The sequence below is a fragment of the Camellia sinensis genome, chromosome 7 (assembly GCF_055761805.1).
Source record: "Camellia sinensis isolate YWXY chromosome 7, ASM5576180v1, whole genome shotgun sequence".
Taxonomy (NCBI): Eukaryota; Viridiplantae; Streptophyta; class Magnoliopsida; order Ericales; family Theaceae; genus Camellia; species Camellia sinensis.
In genome coordinates this window covers 53,998,635-54,012,034 of record NC_138967.1, presented here as the reverse complement: position 1 = coordinate 54,012,034, position 13,400 = coordinate 53,998,635, and the positions used below count along the sequence as shown (strand labels likewise).

Below are 13,400 nucleotides of genomic sequence, written 5' to 3'. Positions count from 1 at the left end.
CCTATTTTTCATTTTTGGTGACGAAATGTTTCGTCTCCAATGTTGAATTTTTTGTCCTCTAAAACACCAATTTCGTCACCAAAACTAAATAATATTTTATTTTAATTGTTTTTTGCGACGAAATATTTCGTCACCAAATATATTTTAGTGACGAAAGTTTTCCTCACCAATGATATGGATTAATGTGACAAAAAAATTCGTCACTAAAATGAGCGAAAAAGAAAATTATTCAATGACAAAAAACATTTTGTCACCAAATATTTCAATTTAGCGACGAAATATTCAGCAAATGTAACGAAATTATTTGTTTCGTACTATATCATTAGTGACAAAATTATTCGTCATGTTTTTGAGAACTAATAGCGACATTTTTTATTTTGTCACTAATAAAAATTAAAAATTTTGAAAATGAGGGTACTATTTTCTTCCAAATTTTTTTCTTTTCAATAACAATTCCCTGCGCATTTTAATAACCTGTTCAATAAAATATCTATTACAAATCAATACAAAAATCTATTCATTTTCATAAACATCACAATCGAATTTTAGCACTATCCACAATTATGAACTGTATGCGGATAATAAACATGTCTCCTAATATCCACAAAAAATGTCTACTAATATCCACAAAAATATAATATCAACCGTATGCAAATTACCAAACACATCTCCTAATATCAAAAAAAAAAAAACATGTCCACTAATATCAACAAAAATAAAATATCAAGGGCGGATTACCAAACATGCCCCGTAATACCAACAAAAATATAAAATTTACAACACAACCAAAATACATGAAAGATAATATGAGCAAAAACACAAAATGAGCTACCATCTGCCCTCCAAATTACCAAACACGTCCATATCAAATCTCGAATCTGCAAAAAAATGAAACACAAAAAAAAAGAAAAATGTTAATTAGACAATTATTATCTTATCCATAACATATACAATTTAACATGCATTTTTGGACATAGTTTTCAAACCGGGAGTCCCGTGCTAGTTCCGTAAATTTCCGTAACTTACATTGGTCCAACCCGAGGTGTTTGAGGTGTTTCCCGGGCCGTCTCATGGCTGTTGCTTGATTTTGGCCCCTGAAGGCCTATTTTCAAGCTTAAGTGTGAAAAAGTGCATTTTTAGACTTAGTTTTCAAACTGGGAGTCCCGCGCTAGTTTCGTAAGTTTTCACAACTCACATTTGTTTATCCCGAGGTGTTTGAGGGGTTTCCCGGGCCGTCTCGTGGCTGTTGCACGATTTTGGCCCCCGAAGGCCTATTTTTGAACCTTAAGTGTGGAAAAGTGCATTTTTAGACTTAGTTTTCAAACCGGGAGTCACGTGCTAGTTCCGTAAATTTCCACAACTCACATTGGTCCATCCCGAGGTGTTTGAGGTGTTTCCCGGGCCGTCTCGTGGCTGTTGCACGATTTTGGCCCCCGAAGGCCTATTTTCAAGCTTTAGTGTAAAAAATTACATTTTGGGACTTAGTTTTCAAACCGGGAGTCTCGTGCTAGTTCCGTTAGTTTCCACAACTCACATTGGTCTCTGCCGAGGTGTTTGAGGTGTTCCCTAGGCCGTCACGTGACTGTTGCATGATTTTAGCCTCCGGTGGCCTATTTTGAAGCTTAAGTGTGAATAAGTGCAATTTTGGACTTAGTTTTCAAACCGGGAGTCCCGTGCTAGTTCCGTAAGTTTCCGTAACTCACATTGGTCCATCCCGAGGTGTTTGAGGTGTTTCCCGGGCCATCTCATGGCTGTTGCATGATTTTGGCCCCCAAAGGCCTATTTCAAACTTAAGTGTGAAAAAGTGCATTTTTGGACTTAGTATTCAAACCGGGAGTCCCATGCTAGTTCCGTAAATTTCCACAACTCACATTGGTCCATCTCGAGGTGTTTGAGCTGTTTCCCGGGCCGTCTCGTGGCTGTTGCACGATTTTGGCCCCCGAAGGCCTATTTTTGAAGCTTAAGTGTGGAAAAGTGCATTTTTGGACTTAGTTTTCAAACCGGGAGTCACGTGCTAGTTCCGTAAATTTTCACAACTCACATTGGTCAGTCCTGAGGTGTTTGAGGTGTTTCCCGGGCCGTCTCGTGGCTGTTGCACGATTTTGGCCCCCGAAGGCCTATTTTTGAACCTTAAGTGTGGAAAAGTGCATTTTTAGACTTAGTTTTCAAACCGGGAGTCACGTGCTAGTTCCGTAAATTTCCACAACTCACATTGGTCCATCCCGAGGTGTTTGAGGTGTTTCCCGGGCCGTCTCGTGGCTGTTGCACGATTTTTGCCCCCGAAGGCCTATTTTCAAGCTTTAGTGTAAAAAATTACATTTTGGGACTTACTTTTCAAACCGGGAGTCTCGTGCTAGTTCCGTTAGTTTCCACAACTCACATTGGTCTCTGCCGAGGTGTTTGAGGTGTTCCCCGGGCCGTCACGTGACTGTTGCATGATTTTAGCCTCCGGTGGCCTATTTTGAAGCTTAAGTGTGAATAAGTGCATTTTTGGACTTAGTTTTCAAACGGGGAATCTCGTGCTACTTCCATAAGTTTTCACAACTCACATTAGTCCCTCCCGAGGTGTTTGAGGTGTTTCCCAGGCCATCTCGTGCCTGTTGCACGATTTTGGCCCCCCGAAGGCCTATCTTTAAGCTTAAGTGTGAAAAAGTACATTTTTGGACATAGTTTTCAAACCGGGAGTCCCGTGCTAGTTCTGTAAGTTTCCACAACTCACATTGGTCCATCCCGAGGTGTTTGAGGTGTTTCCCGGGCCGTCTCATGGCTGCTACATGATTTTGGCCACCGAAGGCCTATTTTCAAGTTTAAGTGTGAAAAAGTGCATTTTTGGACTTAGTTTTCAAACCGGGAGTCCCGTGCTAGTTCCGTAAGTTTTCACAATTCACATTTGTTTATCCCAAGGTGTTTGAGGTGTTTCCCGAGCCGTCTCGTGGCTGTTGCACGATTTTGGCCCCCGAAGGCCTATTTTTGAAGCTTAAGTGTGGAAAAGTGCATTTTTGGACTTAGTTTTCAAACCGGGAGTCACGTGCTAGTTCCGTAAATTTCCACAACTCACATTGGTCCATCCCGAGGTGTTTGAGGTGTTTCCCGAGCCGTCTCGTGGCAGTTGCACGATTTTGGCCCCCGAAGGCTATTTTCAAGCTTTAGTGTAAAAAATTACATTTTGGGACTTAGTTTTCAAATCGGGAGTCTCGTGCTAGTTCCGTTAGTTTCCACAACTCACATTGGTCTCTGCCGAGGTGTTTGAGGTGTTCCCCGGGCCGTCACGTGACTGTTGCATGATTTTAGCCTCCGGTGGCCTATTTTGAAGCTTAAGTGTGAATAAGTGCATTTTTGGACTTAGTTTTCAAACGGGGAATCTCGTGCTACTTCCGTAAGTTTGCACAACTCACATTGGTCCCTCCCGAGGTGTTTGAGGTGTTTCCCAGGCCATCTCGTGCCTGTTGCACGATTTTGGCCCCCCGAAGGCCTATCTTTAAGCTTAAGTGTGAAAAAGTACATTTTTGGACATAGTATTCAAACCGGGAGTCCCGTGCTAGTTCTGTAAGTTTCCACAACTCACATTGGTCCATCCCGAGGTGTTTGAGGTGTTTCCCGGGCCGTCTCATGGCTGTTACATGATTTTGGCCACCGAAGGCCTATTTTCAAGCTTAAGTGTGAAAAAGTGCATTTTTGGACTTAGTTTTCAAACCGGGAGTCCCGTGCTAGTTCCGTAAGTTTTCACAACTCACATTTGTTTATCCCAAGGTGTTTGAGGTGTTTCCCGAGCCGTCTCGTGGATGTTGCACGATTTTGGCCCCCAAAGGCCTATTTTTCAAGCTTAAGTGTGGAAAAGTGCATTTTTGGACTTAGTTTTCAAACCGAGAGTCACGTGCTAGTTCGGTAAATTTCCACAACTCACATTGGTCCATCCCGAGGTGTTTGAGGTGTTTCCCAAGCCGTCTCGTGGCTGTTGCACGATTTTGGCCCCCGAATGCCTATTTTCAAGCTTTAGTGTAAAAAATTACATTTTGGGACTTAGTTTTCAAACCGGGAGTCTCGTGCTAGTTCCGTTAGTTTCCACAACTCACATTGGTCTCTGCCGAGGTGTTTGAGGTGTTCCCCGGGCCGTCACGTGACTGTTGCATGATTTTAGCCTCCGGTGGCCTATTTTGAAGCTTAAGTGTGAATAAGTGCAATTTTGGACTTAGTTTTCAAACCGGGAGTCCCGTGCTAGTTCCGTAAGTTTCCGTAACTCACATTGGTCCATCCCGAGGTGTTTGAGGTGTTTCTCGGGCCATCTCATGGCTGTTGCATGATTTTGGCCCCCAAAGGCCTATTTCAAACTTAAGTGTGAAAAAGTGCATTTTTGGACTTAGTTTTCAAACCGGGAGTCCCATGCTAGTTCCGTAAATTTCCACAACTCACATTGGTCCATCTCGAGGTGTTTGAGCTGTTTCCCGGGCCGTCTCGTGGCTGTTGCACGATTTTGGCCCCCGAAGGCCTATTTTTGAATCTTAAGTGTGGAAAAGTGCATTTTTGGACTTAGTTTTCAAACCGGGAGTCACGTGCTAGTTCCGTAAATTTTCACAACTCACATTGGTCTATCCCGAGGTGTTTGAGGTGTTTCCCGGGCCGTCTCGTGCCTGTTGCACGATTTTGGCCCCCGAAGGCCTATTTTCAAGCTTAAGTGTAAAAAAATACATTTTTGGACTTAGTTTTCAAACCGGGAGTCCCGTGCTAGTTCCGTTAGTTTCCACAACTCACATTGGTCCCTCCCGAGGTGTTTGAGGTGTTCCCCAGGCCGTCATGTGACTGTTGCATAATTTTAGCCTCCGGTGGCCTATTTTGAAGCTTAAGTGTGAATAAGTGCAATTTTGGACTTAGTTTTTAAACCGGGAGTCTCGTGCTAGTTCCGTAAGTTTTCACAACTTACATTGGTCCATCCTGAGGTGTTTGAAGTGTTCCCCAAGCCGTCTCCTAGCTGTTGCACGATTTTGGCCTCCAATGGCCTATTTTTGAAGTTTAAGTGTGAAAAAGTGCATTTTTGGACTTAATTTTCAAACCGGGAATCTCGTGCTACTTCCGTAAGTTTCCACAACTCACATTGGTCCCTCCCGAGGTGTTTGAGGTGTTTCCCAGGCCGTCTCGTGCCTATTTCACGATTTTGGGCCCTCGAAGGCCTCTATCTTTAAGCTTAAGTGTGGAAAAAGTGCATTTTTGGACTTAGATTTCAAACCGGGAGTCCCGTGCTAGTTCCGTAAGTTTTTACAACTCACATTGGTCCGTCCCGAGGTGTTTGAGGTGTTTCCCGGGCCGTCTCGTGGCTGTTGCACGATTTTGGCCCCCGAAGGCCTATTTTTGAAGCTTAAGTGTGGAAAAGTGCATTTTTGGACTTAGTTTTCAAATCGGGAGTCCCGTGCTAGTTCCGTAAGTTTCCACAACTCACATTGGTCTATCCCGAGGTGTTTGAGGTGTTTCCTAGGCTGTCTCGTGACTGTTGCACGATTTTGGCCCCCGAGGCTTATTTTCAAGCTTAAGTGTGAAAAAGTGCATTGTTGGACTTAGTTTTCAAACCGAGAGTCTCGTGCTAGTTCCGTAAGTTTTCACAACTCACATTGGTCAGTCCTGAGGTGTTTGAGGTGTTTCCCGGGCCGTCTCATAGCTGTTGCACAATTTTGGCCCCCGAAAGCCTATTTTCAAGCTTTAGTGTGGAAAAGTGCATTTTTGGACTTAGTTTTTAAACCGTGAGTCCCGTACTAGTTCCGTAAGTTTCTACAACTCACATTGGTCTATCCCGAGGTGTTTGAGATGTTTCCCAGGCTGTCTCGTAGCTGTTGCACGATTTTGGCCCCCGAGGCCTATTTTCAAGCTTAAGTGTGAAAAAGTGCATTTTTGGACTTAGTTTTCAAACCGAGAGTCCCGTGCTAGTTCCGTAAGTTTCCACGACTCACATTGGTCCGTCCCGAGGTGTCTGAGGTGTTTCCCGGGCCGTCTCGTGGCTGTTGCACGATTTTGGCCCCCGAAAGCCTATTTTCAAGCTTAAGTGTGGAAAAAGTGCATTTTTAGACTTAGTTTTCAAACCGGGAGTCCCGTGCTAGTTCCGTAAGTTTCTACAACTCACATTGGTCCGTCCCGAGGTGGTTGATGTGTTTCCCGAGTCGTCTTGTGGCTGTTGCATATTTTTTCGACTAGTTTCATGCCTACATGTTGGAATAGTTTTCGACTTAGTTTCATGCCTACATGTTGGAATAGTGCAAATGTCAAAGTAGTTTCCTAATTGGGAGCCACGTGCATATTTCAGTGTTTGTGATATTTCTCAAGCTTTTACGTGCATAGTTCACTATCTTAGTTGAAGAAGAAATTTCTACTAAATTAGCATAGAAACATAATATATTGAGTTAAGTTACGATCCTTATAGTATTGAGTTATGTTATTTCTTATAATCAAATTTACAAATGACATAATTTCCATATGATTTATAAGTAATGATTAAGAGTACATAGATCATATGGAAATTATGTCATGAACCCAGATGCAAATCTATATTAAGTTTCTAATAAACCCAGATTCAAATGTTTTGTTAAATTAAGAACAACCAATCTCAATCTCTATATTTGAGTGCTCTATCATCTCTGTATTTCAGATATTGGTTAAATGACATGTTGGGTATGGACAACTAACCTTAACTTCAAATTTCTTCACAGTTTTGATCATAAATCAATCATCTTGTGTTAGGTAGAACAAACATCCACTCTTGCCAGGAGAGGACAGTTCCCTAAGGGCATCGCTTCCGCAAATAGCCAGCATGTAATTCACAGGATCTATTCCTAACATTTCCCTAAGATGTCTAAATATCCAACAATGCAATTATCACAATGATGTTGATGAAATAATGAGAGTTCAATCTTCCAAAATTTGGCAATCCAAAAAATAACTAAACCAAATCAATTTCAAATCAAAATCCGGGAAAAAAAACCTACAACATGCTTAGTTGAATTTCTTATAGAGTATATACCTAAACACCATGGGACAGTAGTCCTTCCATCTGAAGTCCACTGACTGGTGTGGCGGCGTGCATTTCGATCCTTCAGTTGGAAACCTAGTCCAGAACTTCTCCTTGGGATCAAAATCCGCTGGTTTAAGCGCCCGTGTAATGGACGCATTCTTCCCAACAGAGTATCTACAAATCAATAAGAATTTCACAAAACACAAAACCAACCAACAAAAACCCAATACCCAAATAACGTCAACAGATGCAACAGATGAAAAAGCAAAAGCAAAAGAATCCAATCCAATAATCAACCTGATACCCAGTTGGAGATTAAGCATCAATTCATAATTCTTATGTCCCTCGGATATCATCTGCCCTTGTTTCTTGACATCAAAGCCTTCATACCAACAAGGACTCTTCCTCTACTGCCCAGCAGGAGCTCCTCCACAAGAAGACTCACTCCCAACCCTAACCCCAACCCCATCTCTTCCTGGACGGCGGCAACACGAAACACGGCTGCTCAGGCTGCCGATTATGCAAATTATCACTAAAAATCCCAGTATAAGAACTCCCATCAGGCCAAGCAAAAACCCCATTTCCTTTAGGAACACCATCTTCCCAATTCCCTTCATATCGATTCCCATTAGCCCAAATCAAAACCCCCTTACCCAGATTCAAACTTAGTATTGAGTATATATAAACTTAATATGATAATCTGCTCCTTTTAAATAGATTTCTAATTACTCTTCTATATTGATAATCTACTCCTAATAGATTTCTAATTTCTTTAAAAACTATATTAAACTTAATATATAAAAAATTAAAGCATCAATTGCCTATCTATTGATAATCCAGCAGGCACATCATTGTTTGTACCTAGGAGAAATCCAATTCAAAACAGATTTCCATTAGGTTTTTTTTTTTTTTATTTTGGGTTTCCAATTGGAACATCGAATTTGTATACAGAGCATTATACAGAGCATATTTTATATGTATATGGAGCATATTTCATATGTATACAGAGCATATACATTAGAAAAATACATCAGAGGGAGCATCGAGAGAGAGAGAGAGAGAGAGAGAGAGAGAGAGAGAGAGACTAACAGCGATGGTGTTCTCCGATCGGCACAGCAGCGGCGGTAAGGAAAGGAGGGGCTAACGATCGGCAGCAAGGGTAGGAGAAACCAACGGCGCTGTCGGCGGTGGGTTGATGCAGTGGTAGCAGCGGCGGTGAGGGAAATAGGTTTGAACCGAGTATAACGTGTGTGTGTGTGTGTGAGAAATAGGTTTGAACCAAGAAACTATTGTGTGTGTTTGAGGCGCCAAAACTTTTTATTTCCCTCCTAAAATATTTAGTGACTAAATTATTTATTGGTGACAAAATTATTTCTTCACCAAAGATAGAAATATTGGCCACAAAAATCATTTTGTCACTAAATGATATTAAAATATTAAAAATTATTGGTGACAAAAATATATTCGTCATTAATAATTTTATAATTGGTGACCAATTTTTTCGTCACTAAAAGTCTCAAAATTTTGGCACCCTCCGAAAATATTAGCGGGAAGATATTTGGTGACAAAAAAAATATAAATAATGACGAAAAATAATTTCGTCACCTATTTTTTTTTATTGTGATTTATATTGGTGACGAAATTTTATTTTTGTCTCCAAAAATGGTACATTTGGAGGCGAAATATGATTTTCGTCATTAAAAGATACGTATTTCGTGACAAAATTTTTTTTCGTCATTAGTTTTCGTCTCTAAAGACTATTTTTGTTGTAGTGTGTGTTGTTGATTACAAAAATTGTATTTTCGACGTTGAGACGCCACTGTTACGAAGGTATGTCCTACTCTGGTTTTCAGTTACAGTGCAGTTATATATGTATGTCACATTGCACTTCATCCATATCCTTGTTTTACATCAGTAGGGGGTTTGTATGTATTGTTGGTGGGTGGTTTTGTATAATGTCATAAAATGGGATGGTATGTGCTGCATTGTTTTGGGTTGTGGTGGATTGTGTGTTGTGTATGTCATTTCATTTGTTGTATGGTTTATTGTGGTCCTCATGAAGCACGTGTTGATCTTGTCAGGGGGATGGACACGCCAATATTGTTAATTTGTTGTTACGGGGATATGAATGCCGTAATTAATTTGCAACCTCTGTTTCGGTTTCATGATATCGTCGACCGTGCGTGCAAAAAGTTTTTGTTGGGTTAATACCTGCCGATGTGTGTTTGTTTTTCAAGATGCCAGACTGTAATAATTTCACATTACAAAATGATGTGGATGTGGAAAAAGGAAAAATGCAGGGACAAGTTGTAAATTATTTTTTATTATAATACAAACATATTAAATATTGAAATGAAATATGTGCAAGATCTATTCAAAATTAAGAAGTTAGCAAGCTACTATCGTAAATTAATATCTAATTCTTAAATGTTAATATTTTGCATTATAAAATTACAATATGATTTTTTAACATTCTTGATTTTATGTGTAATTCACTATTAATAATTTTTAAAAAATAATTTATTTATTTTTTAAAAAACATATCCTAATCGTATTAGTTTCATATTTTTTTAAGTTCTGTTCTATAGTCATATCCTTATCGTATTATCTCGTATCCTGCTTCCTAGACACAATGATAAGATTTGAACTAAATATCACACCTGATAAGGGCACAAGGAGAGGGGAATTAGGAGGGGCATTGGCCTGCAAATATTTTAAGAAACACATGCATATGTATGTAGTTTTGGTAGTTTTATCTAAGAGTAATGTTATATATAATTATATTTTTTTATTTTAGTTTCTCACTCTTAAACACAAAGTAATAGGCCCTTGGCCTTTATATTCATAAATACGTATAAAACCTGCTTGCTTGCTTGAGTTTTGTAGTGAGAAAAAGATATGAGGAATAAGATTATAGGTAGCATTTTGCTTCGTCTAATGTTATCTATCACTGAAATTCTTAAGTGTTGAGTTCCTCTCCAATGGTGATTCCCCTAGATAAATTTTGTTGTTCAATTTTATAAAATAAATGTGATACTATCATGTAATTATCAATATTCAATTAATTTAATTTTTTAAATAAATTAACTTACCTACGGATCCTATAAATTTAAAGGTTTCAATCAATTAGGTGGTCCTAAAGTGAACCGAGGAGCACAAACCTAATAGCACCACTCCAATTAGATCACCAACTAAAAAAAAAAAAACTCTTCAAATAATTTGCCAAAGAATTAGATATAGGAGATAGACTTTGAAGATAACTAAAAAAACTCTTCCATTTTTTTTTTTTAAGATAACTAAAAAAATGTACTAGCCATGGTCAGTTTGTAATGTAAGCTTAGAAATTTATGAGAAAATGTAACGCCCCCAAAAATATTGACATTTCAATAGTCGACATTCATACTAAATCACCATTTTTCTATTTATGATATCCAACATGAGATTTCGCAAAAGAGAGACCACTTGCATTTATACATTCGTCCTCCTTAAGATTTGAGTTTATAGCATGTGATAATAACAAATTAAAACAATAAAATACAAATTTATGCCTTAACGGCTACAAATTCCAAGGCTTTGCCCGGTTGCAACAAAATAGTTTTCAAACTCATAAATAGATAGCCCTTAGCTTGCAAAGAAAACAAAACAAATAAATAATTGAGCCTTGTGCTCCAAAAGATCCTCCACGCCTTCACTTTGGTGGAGGCACACCATAATCACCTGAAAAATGGTTTCCGTTAAGGGATGAGCATAAAGCCCAACAGAGATAATCTAAATAAAGTGCATGCAGTTTAACAATATCATGAGGTGCAATGCATATGAGATGCCAATGCCAAAAATCATAGGTTTTCTCATTTCGAAATTCTCATGCCATGCATTTGTTTAAAAGCATAACCAATTCAATCATCCATTTCATGGAACAAGGGGCGGTAAATACGACACTGGTAATCCCTAAGCTGGTGTCTGCAAGTAGGCATATCTAGCACTACCAAATCCCCACTTTACCGGTCTCTCACGGAAAGGGCAGTGGTATCTCCTCTATGCGTGTTTTCAGTCTTTCACCCTGGACTTTCAGGCCAACTTAACCAACATCAAACTACACCCCCTATCCTAACTTACCAAACGTAATTACCCCATAACTCAACACATTTCAAATATTCCCAAAGAATCAATTTGAAACAAAACCAATTTCTCAAATCCAATGCGAGAATTTAATCATTAGATTGAAATGTTCAATGCCGTGCATGAATTTGAAAATATTTCAATTTACCTATTTCACATGCAACTTCTATAATAATCAATACAACCCACCACGGTTCCACGGTTGCCAAAACAATTATCTCTATACAAAATATAAATTTCAAGGAACAAACATAACTCATAATCTCATATTTTCAATCATTTCAACATAGGAGTAATAATCACATGTTCAATCTCCTCTTTCCCAACTCAATCAAGAATTAGAATATTCTTTAAAAAAAATTATCAATCTTCCATTTTTATTCAAACTCAAGAATTCATCAAGAATTATCATAATGCAAAAAATAACATAGTTTCTTTCAACAATTCTCAATACCTCAACATGACAAATATTCTCATCTTTCTCAAAAGTTCAATATTTTCAAATTTAACAATTTTCAAAAGAAACCTCAATAGTTTTCAATATGTCCAACAACATTCTCATCAATCTCATCCCTATAAACATCCACTTTCAAATTCTCATTTGTTCAAATAAATATATATTTTTAACTCTTGTAAGCTTTTCACAAACTCATCCCAAAAATCTAAATCTTAACATTTAAATTTCTAGGTTTTATTAAAATTTGCGAGTTTCTCAAAAATAAAATAAAAATAGCACAACATACATTCTTCAACATCCATGAGTCATTCATAAACCAAACACAACTAGCAATGGATTTTAAAAAATAAATAAATAAAAAAAAAAAAATTGAGAACTTCCCTCGTTTTATACATTTAATATACTATTAATAAAACCCTAATCTTTTCAAATATCACACTATCAAAATAACACATAATAAAGCTAAAACGCATACACAATGTTTAGAAAATCCCTACCTCAAATGTTAGAAGAGGAAACAAGCAAAAACCCTAATTTTCGACTTTGCCGAATTTTGATCTCCACCGATCAAAATGTTGCTCTCACCAAGCTCTTCACTTTGATCTTAAGAACTATGGTCTAAAACCTAAAAGATTTTGGTAGATCAAAGATTTTATATGATAAATGTAACCAAAAAAAAAAATTCAAAGAGAGAGAATCGAGAGCCGAGAGAGAGAGAGAGAGAGGGAGAGACCAAAGAGAGAGAAAGAAGACAAATAGGGAAAGTGTTCTGCCTGCCAAGAAGAAAAGAAGAAGAAAGGAAATAAGGGAGGAGAAGAGAGAGGGCCCACGTGTTGCTTTCAAAATTGTTTTTTTTTTTTTCTTTTCTTTTCTTTTCTTTTCAAATCAATACAAATATCTATCTATACATATACATATATATATATATATATATATATATATATCAATTAAAAGTATATTTCAACATCATTAATGACAAAAAGAATATAATATTTTCTCACCACAAAATATATTTCGTTTGATGGTGCACACCATAAAAATTTGTAACTCTCTCAAGATTATTAAATAAATATTAATAACAATAACAACAATAATACATGGTTACAAACGAGTCATGATTCAATCAATTGGGTCCAAAATGAATAGAGTTTAATAATTTAAAATAAATCTCCCACTGAGATTAAAATATCAATAAATTTTAAAAGACTTAAGGTGGTCCCCACCATTCACATAATTAACACATGAACCAAAATGATTAAGTATGGACTAATCAAATAAGTCCCAAAAATTAAATTTATATCTCATTTAATATTCAAGACCCAAGAATAATTAAAACTCAAAAAATTTGTTGCCTTACGAAATCGAAATCAAGAGGTAATATAATTTGTTTCTACCAATTTAAACAGAACGGTGCACGACACCACAACTTTAATAATATTAAGGGCAAGATTCAATTTGATTCAACTCGTTACAGAAAACCATTTTAGAAAACTCTTTTAGACCAGCCTGTGATCATTTAGGTTTGGCTTCATTCATGTAATATATCCTGTGTTCTTTCTTTCTTTCTTTTATATATATATATATATATAACAAATTTGGTAATTTGTTTAGACAGGATTTCCAATAATTTTACAAGATATGATGTCGAATGCAAGTGTTGATCCTGTCTCCCATCACTTTATGATTTATCTTGTGTGGGACTGATATATTTTGGGACTGATATTGTGATTTTTAGGACTGATATATTCTAATTTTTGGACTGATTTTGGAACTGATTTTCGGGACTGGTATATTCTGAATTTTGGACTGATTTTGGAACTGATTTTTGGATTT

The 13,400-nt window shown here is 37.5% G+C and overlaps 1 protein-coding gene and 1 long non-coding RNA gene across 3 annotated transcripts; both read right to left on the bottom strand.

The window, feature by feature from the left end:
* Positions 1 to 584: 584 nt before the first annotated feature.
* LOC145794657 (phosphatidylinositol 4-phosphate 5-kinase 1-like) lies at positions 585 to 8,248 on the bottom strand. 2 transcript variants are annotated; one of them, XM_082877062.1, is made up of 3 exons: positions 7,289 to 7,437; positions 7,001 to 7,165; positions 585 to 878 (listed from the first exon to the last, which is right to left on the bottom strand). In XM_082877062.1, exons 1-3 carry the CDS (start codon positions 7,345 to 7,347, stop codon positions 866 to 868), a joined length of 237 nt encoding a protein of 78 aa, XP_082733188.1. In that variant the 5' UTR covers positions 7,348 to 7,437; the 3' UTR covers positions 585 to 865. The 2 variants fall into 2 exon arrangements, 1 of the variants encoding a protein (XP_082733188.1); XR_014334592.1 differs by lacking the exon at positions 7,289 to 7,437 and adding an exon at positions 8,081 to 8,248 and having other exon boundaries at positions 592 to 878.
* Positions 8,249 to 10,433: 2,185 nt separating this feature from the next.
* Positions 10,434 to 12,340, bottom strand: LOC145794656 (uncharacterized). Its single transcript, XR_014334591.1, has 2 exons — positions 12,065 to 12,340; positions 10,434 to 10,708 (listed from the first exon to the last, which is right to left on the bottom strand). It is a non-coding gene; the product is annotated as an uncharacterized LOC145794656 (long non-coding RNA).
* Between the last annotated feature and the right edge of the window lie 1,060 nt (positions 12,341 to 13,400).

Bases quoted from the DNA above. Each gene is read 5' to 3' on its own strand.
- LOC145794657 (XM_082877062.1), bottom strand. From the start codon at position 7,347: ATGATATCCGAGGGACATAAGAATTATGAATTGATGCTTAATCTCCAA. The intron at 7,166-7,288 runs GTTGATTATTGG...ATTGATTTGTAG, and splicing joins AATCTCCAACTGGGTATCAG to ATACTCTGTTGGGAAGAATG.